This window comes from Astyanax mexicanus, chromosome 8 (assembly GCF_023375975.1).
Source record: "Astyanax mexicanus isolate ESR-SI-001 chromosome 8, AstMex3_surface, whole genome shotgun sequence".
NCBI classification, from domain to species: domain Eukaryota; kingdom Metazoa; phylum Chordata; class Actinopteri; order Characiformes; family Acestrorhamphidae; genus Astyanax; species Astyanax mexicanus.
In genome coordinates, this window is record NC_064415.1 from 35,676,992 (window position 1) to 35,690,688 (window position 13,697).

At 36.4% G+C, this 13,697-nt stretch overlaps 1 protein-coding gene across 1 annotated transcript in view; it reads left to right on the plus strand.

Annotated features, from left to right (window-relative positions):
* Positions 1-13,697, plus strand: part of unm_hu7910 (un-named hu7910) — a 39,560-nt gene that overhangs the window by 23,663 nt on the left and 2,200 nt on the right. Inside the window, exons 4-20 of the mRNA XM_022678208.2 lie at positions 1,881-1,937; positions 3,181-3,285; positions 3,456-3,491; positions 4,214-4,243; positions 4,382-4,417; positions 4,499-4,552; positions 4,720-4,911; positions 5,004-5,089; positions 5,197-5,283; positions 7,017-7,167; positions 7,251-7,387; positions 8,844-8,942; positions 9,047-9,136; positions 9,250-9,390; positions 10,182-10,317; positions 12,305-12,396; positions 12,861-12,994. Coding sequence (XP_022533929.2) covers positions 1,881-1,937; positions 3,181-3,285; positions 3,456-3,491; positions 4,214-4,243; positions 4,382-4,417; positions 4,499-4,552; positions 4,720-4,911; positions 5,004-5,089; positions 5,197-5,283; positions 7,017-7,167; positions 7,251-7,387; positions 8,844-8,942; positions 9,047-9,136; positions 9,250-9,390; positions 10,182-10,317; positions 12,305-12,396; positions 12,861-12,994 — 1,663 coding nt within the window. The remainder of the gene's footprint in view (positions 1-1,880; positions 1,938-3,180; positions 3,286-3,455; positions 3,492-4,213; positions 4,244-4,381; positions 4,418-4,498; positions 4,553-4,719; positions 4,912-5,003; positions 5,090-5,196; positions 5,284-7,016; positions 7,168-7,250; positions 7,388-8,843; positions 8,943-9,046; positions 9,137-9,249; positions 9,391-10,181; positions 10,318-12,304; positions 12,397-12,860; positions 12,995-13,697) is intronic.

The following is a 13,697-nucleotide window of genomic DNA, read 5'->3' on the forward strand; positions in this document are numbered from 1 at the left end:
GTGCACAATAGAATTGGTTAAGAAGCATTCTTTGAGTAATGTATCAGTTCATCTTATTTACTGTACCTAGTGAAGACCACCAGTGCATTAAAAGCACAGATGCATTACATGATGTGTATATAGCCTAAAAATCTAATAATGAATATAGTAATAAAACTTTTTTTTATTGCAAACGTGTTTGCCACATTAATATAAAATACTAGGGGTGTCAAAGTTAATGCATGCAGTTAATTTAGAATTTAGATTTTTTTTTTAAGCAAATTAATGACACCACTAAGTTTGACCCCAACTTCTGGCTCAATCTACGTTCCATTGAACCGCCCTTTTATACTCAAATTCTTATTCAAAAATTGCAACCAATGGGGCTCCTAATGGTAGAGCGGGCTAAGTGCTTCCACACAGGAGATCGGCAGATCGGCGGTCCTGTCCATGTAGCTCACCTTCGGCTACCGGAGTCCTGAAAGAGCACAATTGGCCTTGCTCTCTCTGGGTGGGTAGATGGCACTCTCTCCCCACATCACTCCAAAGGTTGATGTCGATCAGCACAAGGCGTCTGTGAGCTGATGTATTTGGTAATGCTGCATCAGCAGCAGTTTCAAAAGAGGCAGTGCCTGACTTCACATGTATCGGAGGAGGCATGTGTTAGTCTTCACCCTCCTGGTGCTGGGGCATCACTAGTGGTAGGGGAAGTCCTAATGAGTAGGTTGGGTAATTGGCCGTGTAAACTGGAGAGAAAATTGCATAAAAATTTGAAAAAAAAAAAAAAAAGAAATTACAACCAAACTGAGATGTTTACAGTAAAAAAGTTTCTTCTATTAAATTTGTCATGTATTTTTTTATCCAGTGCCCCATGTTGGCTATATCTCCCCTCAAACATACTAGTATTTTATTTGACACTACTAATAAAAAGAAAAGTGCATTTTATATTTCCTACAATTATTCATTTATTTACATTTAAATATCCACTATAAAAACGTGCGTCTTGGGTAAAACAAGTGAGATTAATTGCTGTTAATCACAGAATATTGTTGTGATTATTCAGATTATATTTTTTAATCGATTGACACCACTATAAAATACACATTTTATGTGAACAGCACAGATAGAGGTCATAAGTATATATCCCTCAAAAACTGAATCATGTATATTTTATACAAGAGTATAGTTCAGCCTATTCTCATTTACTGTCTACCTTGCTTTTTCAACATGTTAACTGCTGCCAATAGGAACAAACTTATATGCATCACTAATACTGCATCCAAGATAATAGGCCTACAAACTCCCAACCTATCAGATCAGAACACTAAACTCACTAGAAATAGAGCACAAATTATTGCACAGGATCCCAGCCACCCTTTAAACCCCTTTTTTATTCTGCTCCCATCAGGGCGTAGATACAGAACATTGGTATGGAAACGGGCACGCTTTGGGAAAAGCTTTGTGCCCTTTGCGATATCCACCCTAAACGAAAGTGCGCGGCGGTGAATTGTTGAACTTACTCACTTTGTTTGGAGTCTACCTGATTATATATGTGTGTTTTGGACTGTATGTGGGGATGGTGGAGGTTGGTGGGGACGGGATGGAATGTTTGTGTTAAGTGTATTTATACATGTATCTGTGTTTCGGAGGCTATGTACTGACAGTGAAAACAAATTTCCCGTTGGGGACAATAAAGACTATCTATCTATCTATCTATCTATCTATCTATCTATCTATCTATCTATCTATCTATCGATCTATCGATCTATCGATCTATCGATCTATCTATCTATCGATCTATCTATCTATCTATCTATCTATCTATCATTTCTATGCACTGTACAGTTATATTAATGTGTAGGTAAAGTTTAGTTTCTCATTTTCTCACAAACTACATACAGGGCTAAAGGAGAAAACTGCCTCTGTGGAAACAAAGGAGACACCTTACAAACAAGCAGGTAAGCACACAACCACAAACAACATCACCTACAATCAACAGAACAAATCCTTATGATTTGAAATTATTGAAAATAAGGGTTAGAAATTAAATAGTCACCCAGTTAGGAAATTCTTTGGGCCCTTTTTTACTTTTACCTTTTTTGCTATCTTACACCCGCCAACAGCCTTTTTTCCACACCTTGTGCCTGCAATGTTAAAATAGTGAAATAGTGGCATGTTGCTATCTTGGTAGTGGAAAACACAGGTGCGCCACTGACTGATTTGAACCCTGAGTACAGTCAACCGTCAGATGTTCATTCCTATCTTGGCAACACAGGTGTGTCGTGAGCTCTGTGCACGCTTTGCTTGTGTAGACCCAGCTCGTTACACACACAGATACGCTGCAGCGCACAAACCCAACTTTTACATCAACAATAAACAGAATACAGACTAAAACAGCATTACAGTTCATGTAGCTTGCCATCAGCTACCGGAGCCCTGAGAGAGCACAATTGGCCTTGCTCTCTCTGGGTGGGTAGATAGCGCTCTTACCCCACATTACTCCAAAGGGTGTCTGAGAGCTGATGTATTTGGACCGAGTAGTGGCGCTTACCTCTGAAGCGCTGGCTTCTTGACAAAGCTACATCCACAGCAGAACAGATGCGGTGGCTGGCTTCACATGTATCAGAGGAGGCATGTGCTAGTCTTCACCCTCCTGGTGTGTTGGGGCATCACTAGTGATCGGGGGAGTCCTAATGAGTGGGTTGGGTTATTGGCCTTGTAAATTGGGAAGACAGTGGGAATTTAAAAAAAAGGTCTGTCTTTAAAGCTAAATTTGGCTACTTAGAAGAGTCTAAAATATAAAACATATTCCCATTTGTTTAACACATTTTGTTAACAACAAAATGTTAACAACAATCGCAGTAAAAAGAAAGAAAATTTCAGGTCAGCTACTGTGCTGGGCATACTTGGCCTTTATGTAATAGATGTCAGATTTGTTTCATAAACTAGGAAGGAAAAGTACCCCTGTTTGAATGGTGTGTGAAACCCTGTGTGAATTGCAAGGTGCTTTTTAATTGTACAAACAAAAATCAGTTTAGATACCCATCTGTCCATATATCTAAATAGCAGTATGTTTCCAATTGAATTATACAGACAAATTGTCACAAACAGGTTTTAGAAGTTTGTACAGTTTACAGAAATTTAGGTAAGGTAATCTGAATCATCATGAGGAGTGCTCTGATGTTCTGTTACTGTTTTTAGATACTTTAGTCAAAGAAAAAACTGAAGAACAGAGCCAGTCAGAAGCAGGACATGAAGAAGATGAAGTGCCCCAGTCTGTCCCTGTTTCTTCTGTTGACGATAAAGGCATGTTACCAGGAATTATCTTTACACACTCTCACACAGTTCTGGCAAAAAGAAAAAAAATATATAACTTTTGTTGATTTTAAAATTATCAAACACTGTACAAGTGAACAGAAAATGAGAGGAAGAAGGAATTGCTTTTTATTAACATTTTTTTTATTTTGTCTTTGCAGCAAACATCCTTAGAACATCAGATTTTCACTCATTTGGTCAGTAAAATGTTTTTGTTTTTTTTTGTTTTTTTTAAATAATTGCAATTTATTTTTGATATAGTATACATTAATATACATTTCATATATATCTTCAAAAACGAGTATAATGTTTTATATTTATCTTTCTAGATAGTTTTGCTTTTATGATCGATCACTAGCGTTTTATTAATATACTGTTATTCTATTGTTTCATTATTTTATATTTATGCACAGTAGTCGCTGTATAAGGGGTCAGCAATAGGTGGCCCGTGGGCCAGATGTGGCCCACATACATGAAACATCTGGCCCGTGATGTTGTTTGAACTGATGAATGATAATGAAAAAAAAATGCTTCTCTGGCGAGCTTTTGTTTACATACCTCCCTTGTCTCTCTGTCGCGCTCGGCGTGACATTAGTTTCTGCTCATTCTCGTTTTTCCCGCCTGTTCTTGGGCTCCCTATCTCCTTATAAGTTTTTTTTCCCCCAGACGACACGGGTTTGATCCCATGTGAGGAGCAGTGTGTTTATTTATTTATTTTTTGCAATTGGGTTCAACAACCCTCTGGGCTGGAGAGCTACTAGACTGTAGCATTCCATGCCATTACACTTAATTTTCCAAAACATCACATGGCCTGGCCAAACTTACGTATGACCTCTGGTATATGGCAATATCATGTAGTGCCTTAAACATAATTTGTCACCAAGGTTTAAACTGCTACTTTACTTTGTTTCTTTTGCAGATTCATTAGAAACAATTGACAGCACTGGAGGTGAGCTTTCCATTAATAATGTGCAGAACACACTTTTTATGCTTTTATGATAAGTTATGATAAGTTTACAAATTATACAGTGTAATATCTAAATAAAAATATATATTTTACTTTTTTGTGTGGTTTTGTGTGTTTCAGAGTTAGTTAGAGAGGCCTTACCTGAGAAAACTCTAGGTAAAGTATATATAAAATATGTACTTATTTCCACACGCTAGCAACACGCTTGTAAACCTTATCTTTTCTTTGTTCCTCCAGAACTATCTGCAACAGAAAAACAAGAATCAATGCTATTTAATTCAGAAGAAATTAGTAGGTTATTCTTTTTTATTGAAGATTTTGAAGTTTGTTTTTTCTTATTTGCATTTTCTCTTTTAATTTGTGTTTTAGAGTTACTTCTAAAAGATTTAAACGTTTCTGTAAAATTATATTATGTTGAAATGGTAAAAATAAAATGTTGTTAACCTTTAATTATAAAGATTCCACTCCAGAGGTTACACTGGAAAGTGAAGCTTCTCCAGAGCCGATGCCTGAGCCTGAACACACAGCAGAATCTGTATCTCCACCTGAGACTACATCTAAAACATCTGAACCTGAAGCTCCCTCAGACACAATAACTGAATCTGCACCTGTCCAGGAATCTGCACCAGAAGCTACAGCAGAAACAGAAGGTTGGTAAAAAAAAAATACAGATATGCTGTAAAGCCTTTACAGATTTGTCTCTCTGAGTTACTGGAAAACTTTGTTTCTTTTTCTTCCACAGCCAAGAAGAAGAAGCCAAAACTTTTTAATAAATTTGACAAAACAGTTAAAGCTGAAATCAATGCAGCTGAGAAACTGCGTAAAAAGGTGGGTAATACCCATTTTCTTTCCAGAAGTTACCATTTCAAAGCCACTTTCAAAACTTCAAACACATTAGAAATATACTGTAATCATACTTTGCCTTGATTCTTTAGGGAAAAGCTGAAGAAGCTCTTCGTGCCTTTGAAGCTCTTGTCCAGAAATATCCTCAAAGTCCGAGGAGCCGCTATGGCAAAGCGCAGGTAACAGTTTTATTAAGAATTATTAAATGGTTTTAAATTTGTTTGTCTAAGAAGGGCCTCAAATTTCCTTAATTTTTTTTTAAATCCATCTTCCAAAGATCTTAAAAATGACAGACATTAAATACATTTCTGGTTATGTTTCCCAAATGTCATATGCAAGGTGTATAGCTAGCTAGTTACGATTATATTGTAGGCACGGAAGTGTAAATTTAATGTTTAGCACTAGACTTCTGTTTAGCACTAGACCCTAATTTTAGTGTAAGAATAGTTAAATTGTTGCTAATTTATGTATAAAATATTTGTTATATAATATAGGAAATACAAACTTACTGAAAAATCTGTGAACGTAATATTGGTATTGTGTGCTGTTTGTTTGTAAGCGGTAGTAAAAAAATGTCCTAAAGTTAATTTCACCTTACCTGCAAATATCCTGATGTTGCAGGCAATGATAAAATTAACAAACACATCGAATAATAATATTGTGTCAAATAAAAGTGGAACCAGAATGGAACAATTTAGTTACAATCACTGATGTGTATGAGGAAAAATCAACAGTGCGCCTTACACTCCGGTGCGTCGTATGTATGAATTTTACCGGTTGTAAGGAGCAGTAAAGTGAAGTGCAGCTTTATAAAAAAGTTTCAGTGAAGTTTCTCCAGCACCAAGGCTGGAACAGTTTTAGCATTAGCCGCTAACAGCTTAGCCTTCGTTCAGAGGTTAATCAGACTGTACTCTTCTTTTTTTTTTTTTACATGTTTAAACAAGTTTAACTTTGGATGAACTGCTAGCTAATAGTGCCCTGGCTTTCCAGAACAGTTACGGTTCCTCAGTGTAGCGCTGTGGGGCGACATTTATATGCAATAAGTGCTGCTAACTGCATCTAGCTCTGCTGCTAACCGTGCTGTTGAAAATATTGGAAATCTAACCTTACTGTAAATAAACTGAAACGCTTTACTCATCCAAATGAACAGTTTTAGGAAAGAAATCTGTGTGAATTAACATCCAGTGCTCATTTGACTTTGAAAGAATTTTTTTTTTTCTCAAAGAATTACAGTTTTGTTTACTTATGTGCTTCAACCAGCTTCCATATTATAAGGAAAACATGGCGACACCCCTGTTACCTACTAGTTTTGCTTAAAATGCACCTTATAATCCGGTGCAACTTATGTATAAAAATAGACCAGAAAATAGGCGTTCATTTAAAGTGTGCCTAATAATACGATGCACATTATAATATGTAAAATTGCTGCCCAAAAGTGCTACACTGAGGAAGCCTGAGTGTTCTGTAAGCCAGGGTGATATTAGCTAGCGGTTCATCCCACGTAGCTTGTTTTAACAAGGTAAACATGCAGACTACAGGCAGATAATACTCACCTCTGAATGGCGAAAGAGCTAGTCCTTAGCATTGTTAGTGGCTAATGCTGCTCCAGCAGTACTAGCTGGAGTTAGTAGCAGGCTACAGGCAGATATTACACACCTCTGAACAGTGAAAGAGCTGGCCCTTAGCGCAGTTAGCAGCTAATGCTAATACTGCTAGCAAAGTAATTTGAAACTCCTGTATAACGCTGTACTTCAGTGGAGTGGCTTTACTGCTCCTTACAACCTGACCAGTAAAATTCATACATAAGGTGCACCGGATTAAAAGGCACACTGGCGATTTTTGGGAAAATTAAAGGATTTTAAGTGCACTTTATAGTACGAAAAATACATAACTTTCCCTGCTTTACATCTAGGCTGAGGACGATATGGCTGAGAAACTGCGAAGTAACGAGATGCTACTAAAGGCAGTAAACACTTACAAAGAGGCAGCAGAACTTCCAGATGCCCCTGCAGATCTCATCAAAGCTTCACTGAAGAGACGTGCAGACAGACAGCAGTTCTTAGGTATGCACATGTGACCACGCAAACTTTCTCTTATCTTTATATACCCGTCTTCAGGGATCACTCTAAAGCATGTGTTTCCTCAGGTCGTACAAGAGGCTCCTTGGCTACCTTGGAGAGGCTTGTGCAGATTTTCCCAGAGGACACTGCTCTGAAGAATGATCTAGGAGTTGCTCATCTGCTGGTTGGTGATAACAACGGTGCTAAACGAGTTTATGAGGAGGTGAGCTTGTTAAAAATGTGTTTCAACCACTTAGAAATAATGATTTGGACAAAAGTATCCCCCTTAAACAATATAGCTTATATAGCCGACTATATGTATATAGTACATTACATATCAGCATCCACAAATAGTTCTTTTAAATGATGCTGAGATGTTAAGTAAGACTCCCTTTTTGATGTGGTACTTAGCTTCCATTATCAGTAAATACATGTTGAACATGAGTATGTATTGTTTGTCATTGGTTAGATCTGGAGCGCCTGTAATGTTTTAGACTTCTATTTCTGTATTTCCTTTAATTACTGTTGCCACTAGGTCTGTCACAATAACTGTTTTTTAAAGAATGATAAATTATTCCAGAAACAATTTTAAAATTAGTTTATAAGTAAATATATCAATTTAAAAAATAATAAAATGCACTAACATACAAATACTATATTATATGTATACACATTCTATTTTTTACTTGTCCTCTTATTTTATCTTAATATAATGTCATTTATAATAGCAAAAAATGCAAAAACACCCTAATAAATAGCAATGCACTTTGGTGTATAAAATAAATTAAATAATACACTGTGTTTAAATAAAGACTACATAACAATTTAATCAGTCAATGGGATCTCCTCACATAGTGTTCCATGAATGCAAAAATCACAGAGTGAATTATTTTTAACATCCAAAGATGGTGAAGTCAGATATGACGTGAGGGGCTGAAATTTTCTTTACTGCATTTTTCACAAGTTTTGGATCATGAAAAGTGGACACACATAATTACAATAAATCAAAAATCATAATTCATTTTAGATTGTTTGTTAATTTTTATGGATAACATACAGTTCTGAAAAAAAAATTCAGTTTCTGAATCAGTTTCTCTGATTTTGCTATTTATAGGTATATGTTTGAGTGAAATTAACATTGTTGTTTTATTCTATAAACTACAGCTTATATTTGCAGAAAATGAGAAATGGCTGAAATAACAAAAAAGATGCAGAGCTTTCAGACCTCAAATAATGCAAAGAAAACAAGTTCATATTCATGAAGTTTTAAGAGTTCAGAAATCAATAATTGGTGGAGCAACCCTGGTTTAATGAACAGTTTTCATGCATATTTTTTTTTCTGCCAGTCTTACACACTGCTTTTGAATAACTTTATGCCACTCCTGGTGCAGTTCAGGGTTGGTTTGATGGCTTGCGATCATTTATTTTCCTCTTGATTATATAAACTCATCATTTTTAAGTAGTCTCTCTTTTATTTTCAGAGCTGTAAATATTATACAGTGTCAGGAACCACAATTACAAATGGAATATGGAGCAGCATCAAAGTTCTGGCTTTGTGCCAGCAATGACTGCAACCTTTTAGAAGGCATGCATTTTCTACAAACATTTGGATATGGTGTAGTGCAGTTCAATACAATGCATTTGCTCTAAACATTTCCTGTTGTTGGTTCTCTTCAAAGGTTCTGGCTGTGGCTCCAAACGATGGATTTGCCAAAGTGCATTATGGATTTATTCTTAAATCTGAAAATAAGATTGCAGAAAGCATACCGTATCTCAGGGTAAGAATTTGAGTTCTACAAATAAATACATTTTTAAACACACACACATACATACATACACAAAACTCTTCACTTATTATCTGGGTTTGTTTGTATCCATTCAGGACGGATTGCAGTCGGGGGCACCAGGCACAGATGATGGGAGATTTTATTTTCACCTCGGTGACGCCCTGCAGAGGATGGGAGACGCAAATGTAACTTTTACAAACAACTAAAAGGCACTTCAAACACATAATGAATATTTCTGTAGATAATGATACAGATAAATGGTGTTAAGGTGTGTGTGTGTGTGTGTTTGTGTGTGCAGGAGGCTTATCACTGGTACGAGACTGGTCACCAGCATGGTCATTTTGCATCCGTGTGGCAGCGATCACTTTATAATGTGCAAGGACTGCGAGCTCAACCCTGGTGGACACCCAAAGAAACTGGATTTACCGACCTAGTCCGGGTACTGAACTTACTGAGTCTGTATATGAGTGCAACATAAACTAATTAAGCCTAGATTTGACTAAATATGTGTGACTGTTCTATTATAGTTTGGAGTAAAACAAGCTTTAGGAATAAACATGTGGTAAACTACTTGTAACATGATTAGCAATTACCAAGAGATGTGTCTGTTATGTGGTACTATATGATGAGGCTTCTCATACAGCCATTAGTAATATTTATTTTCTTACCAGGTTCATTTTATTGCCTAAGATCAACACTATGTCTGAAGATTGATTACATTCTACAGCAAACAAGATTAATTATTTTTCCAATGCATCATATTTCTAAACTGTGTTTATGGGGCTTCAAGTGGTCCAGTGGGTTAAACGTTGCCACTATCATCAGGAGATCCCCGGTTTGAATCCTGTTTTGTAGCTTGCCATCAGCTAGCAAAGCCCTGGGAGAGCACAATTGGCCTTGCTCTCTCTGGGTGGGTAGATGGCACTCTTTCTCCTTATCACTCCAAAGCATGATGTCGATCAGCACAAGGCTGCTATGAGCTGATGTATCGGAACCGAGTCGCTGCGCTTTCCTTTGAGTGCGCTGTGATGCTACTCGGCAATGCCGCATCAGCAGCCGTTCGAAAAGAGCCGGTGGCTAAATTCACATGTATCAGAGGAGGCATGCGCTAGTCTTTATCCTCTTGGTGTTGGGGAATTACTAGGGATAGAGGGAGTCCTAATGAGTTTATTGGATAAAAATTAGAAAGAAAAAAACAGTTTATTTGTTTTGTTCTATTCTTGTGTGTAGATGCTGGAGCGAAATTGGATGACCATTAGAGATGAAGCATTAGCAGTGCTGGACACCAGCCGTGGACTGTTCATGCCAGAGGATGAAAATCTTAGAGAGACTGGAGACTGGGGCCAGTTCACACTTTGGCAGCAGGGTAATGTAAAATTCACACAAACCAATCAAATACTGTTTAATTATCATATCAGTAAATTGTAAATAAATGGGTGTCACTATTCTCTAAATCCTCGATTCGATTTTATTTCCGATTTTAGGGTCACGATTCGATTCGATTCGATTCTCGATTTTCTTTTTTTTTTTTACAGTAGAGAGGCCTATGCCAGTTTTAGATTAGTCTATGGTCAGTCATTGGTTTGCTTAATTAAATTTACAATACGATACAAGTGATCTGTAATACACCACATTAGGCTCTAATTGTCAAATTTAAATAATTGAATTAAGATATATTTGTAATGCCATCTAGTGGCTTTTTTGGTAGCAGCAGTGTGCACTATTAAAACAGCAATGTGCAACATAACAAAATAAATAATAAAAAAAATACAGGAATAGTCACATACAAAATAATAGAACAATTAGAGCCTTAACCAACTGAACTCTATCCTACTATAACAGTTAAACATGAAAAATAAGACTTTAAGACTTTTTTGGTCCCTGAGAATGACAAGTTTTTTTCTTTAACAAAGATATATTATTAACTTTATCTGAGAGAAAGATGCTCCTTAAGGTACCAAAATTATTAACATATTTGAGGCTAGACAAAACAACTGTTATTTTTATATTTTCAAGTTTTTCTTTATGAAGATGAGAATGTTCACATTCTCTGGAGAAAGGGCTGCTCTTTGAGCTACAGTGTGCTGCGCCATTTGTGTAGTGTGTTGCGGGAGGGATCGTCGATCCTCTTTTTGACTTCAATGTTCGAGACCGTGACATAATTTCGATTCGACATAATTAACCAGTAGGGGTGTAATGTTAGAGAAAATTCATGGTTCGGATCGCACCTTGGTATATACCCCACAGTTCTGTATGTTTTCTGTACAATTTCTGTACGGTTGATGGAAAAAATATAGAAGCTGGGCATTTTGTATAGACTCACCTATATTAATTTTATAATATTTATGAATCTTCATTATTTATGAATCTTCATTCATTTTGTTTTTTGGGATGGAATGTTGTAACGGGGTTTGAGCACTTTTATTAAATGTTTGGGTTCTCTCTTACCGTCATCATGAGAGGCTCCATCTTTTAGATCTTGTTGGAACAAACAAACAATGAGCCTGATTGTGGCGCTTTATTAAGAACACAAACAACAGCATTGCTATAACTGATTAAACTACAAATATGTTTTCGTATGCATATTACTGGATTACATTTCAGTGTTTGAGTTCTATTTAAGAAATATCATCATTATATTGTTAAAATTAAATTATATTGGTGGTGTCAATCACTTAAAAATGAATTCAAATCATCACTTATTTTTTTAATGCTGAAATTTCTCAGTATCTTTGTGAGGGGACAGTTAAAATAGTGTAGTGTGGTTTAGGTCTGGCAGACTAGATCAGTTTGTGCTGTATATCTGAGAGAGAGAGAGAGAGAGAGAGAGTACGAGCCCTTAACCCTACATTCACACTGATAAGCGACAGGCGACCGTTAATTTCCTATGGCAGGGTCTCTCTCTAGCTCTCTCTCTCTCAGCGACAGTGTGTGAACAATTTAAATCATCCTATGGCAGGGTGCGATTTCACTCTGTTTCCTCTCTCTCTCTCTCTCTCTCTCTCCTTTCATCCGTGTTTCTGTGCATGCTCTCCGCTTGTGTGCTCCAGCCTGCAGTGCATTTTTCTAATCAGAGTTAATAGCAACAGTGCTACAGCTACGCTTTTCAGGTGCAAAATCTTCTGTGAACAATAGTTCTGCATTATGTTCATCGGTTACACAATAGACTGCCTGTGTACCGTGTATTCTGCGTGCGTTTGTGTAGACGGAATCATGACCCCCGTACTGTGATGGTTCGTAAAGAATACACGTACTGTTACACCCCTACTAACCAACAATATTATCATAAATATCATTAGTGCATAAAATGTATATTTAGAATACTCTCTTTCTCTCTCTCTTTTTTCCTGCAGGGAGGAAAGTTACCTCTGCCTGTCAAAGTGTTCCTAAAACTTGTGCTTTTATGGAACGATACCCAGAAGCAACCTCCTGCAAGAGAGGCCAGGTACAGCTCCTTGATATAGAATTTTTATCTCCCTGTGCTGCAGCTACAGCCTGCAGCCAATTTATGCACTGTTCCAAAAAAGAGAAATGAAGTATATTATTTGGAAAGCACTCATATGATTATAATTAGAAATGTGTGTGTGGTTCATCTTTTAAAGAAGACTGAACTGACAAATGAATACAGGATGTATTTTATTATGGTGCTTAACATAGTATAAATCATCAAGTCAGGTTTATACCGACAAATAGTACATCCCATCTAATTTCTGTTTATTTAATTGTTGTATATGTGACATTTTTGCAAAACAATGCCTAAAACAATGTACAAACTAAAAGTAATTTTTTATTCAATGACTAAGTTTGGTGAGGATGCAGAAAAGGTTTTCTCCTAACAACTCTTAAGGTCCATTAAGGTCATTTTGCAACAGGTTTATACTTTTCTTTCTGCCTGTTTTTCTCTTTTAGATAAAGTTTTCAGTGATGCAGCCTGGAACCCATGTGTGGCCTCACACTGGTCCCACTAACTGCCGTCTGCGCATGCACCTGGGCCTCATTATTCCACGTACTGGCTGCAGAATCCGCTGCACCAACCAGACCAGGTCAGTTAAGAGCAAACTTACACATGAATCATTGTGGAATAAAGCAAACAGTTGCTTTAGCAGAAGTAATATTACAAAACGAGTAGTTCTGGTTAGGGCTGCACAATATACTGTTTTAGCATCATTATCGCAATGTACGCATTGATAATAATCACATGTGATGATGTGATGTCATGTAAGGCAAATTCTGAATGCAAAAGGAAAATTCACACTGTTCTCATTATCCATGACAAAGTGCATTATTGTTATAACGAAGAAATCTGGTGACAATTTCAGTAATATTTAAAACTTCATATATGCAGTACCAATCAAAAGTTGTACACACCTTCTCATTCAATAGTTACTTTTATGTTATGAAGGAATACATAAGGAATCAAACCTTTCTGGGGTGGTCCTGATGAGTGCCAGTTTCATCATGACGTTTTTGATGGTCTTTACAAATGCTCTTAAGGACACTTTCAAAGTTTTCAACTTTCAAACTTTTTTGAATTGACTGACGTTCATTTCTTTCTTTATTTATTTTTATTTAGTTGAGTAGTTCTCAACTAATGCAAACTTTTAGAGTTAAAAAAATTATGTGTGATTTTTTTTTTAATAGTTTGGATGACTTTAGTATTAATCTACAAAAATTTTTTTTTTAATAATGAAAAAAATACTGAATTTAAATTTTCAAATTTTTGACTAATACCATATATTACAAAAA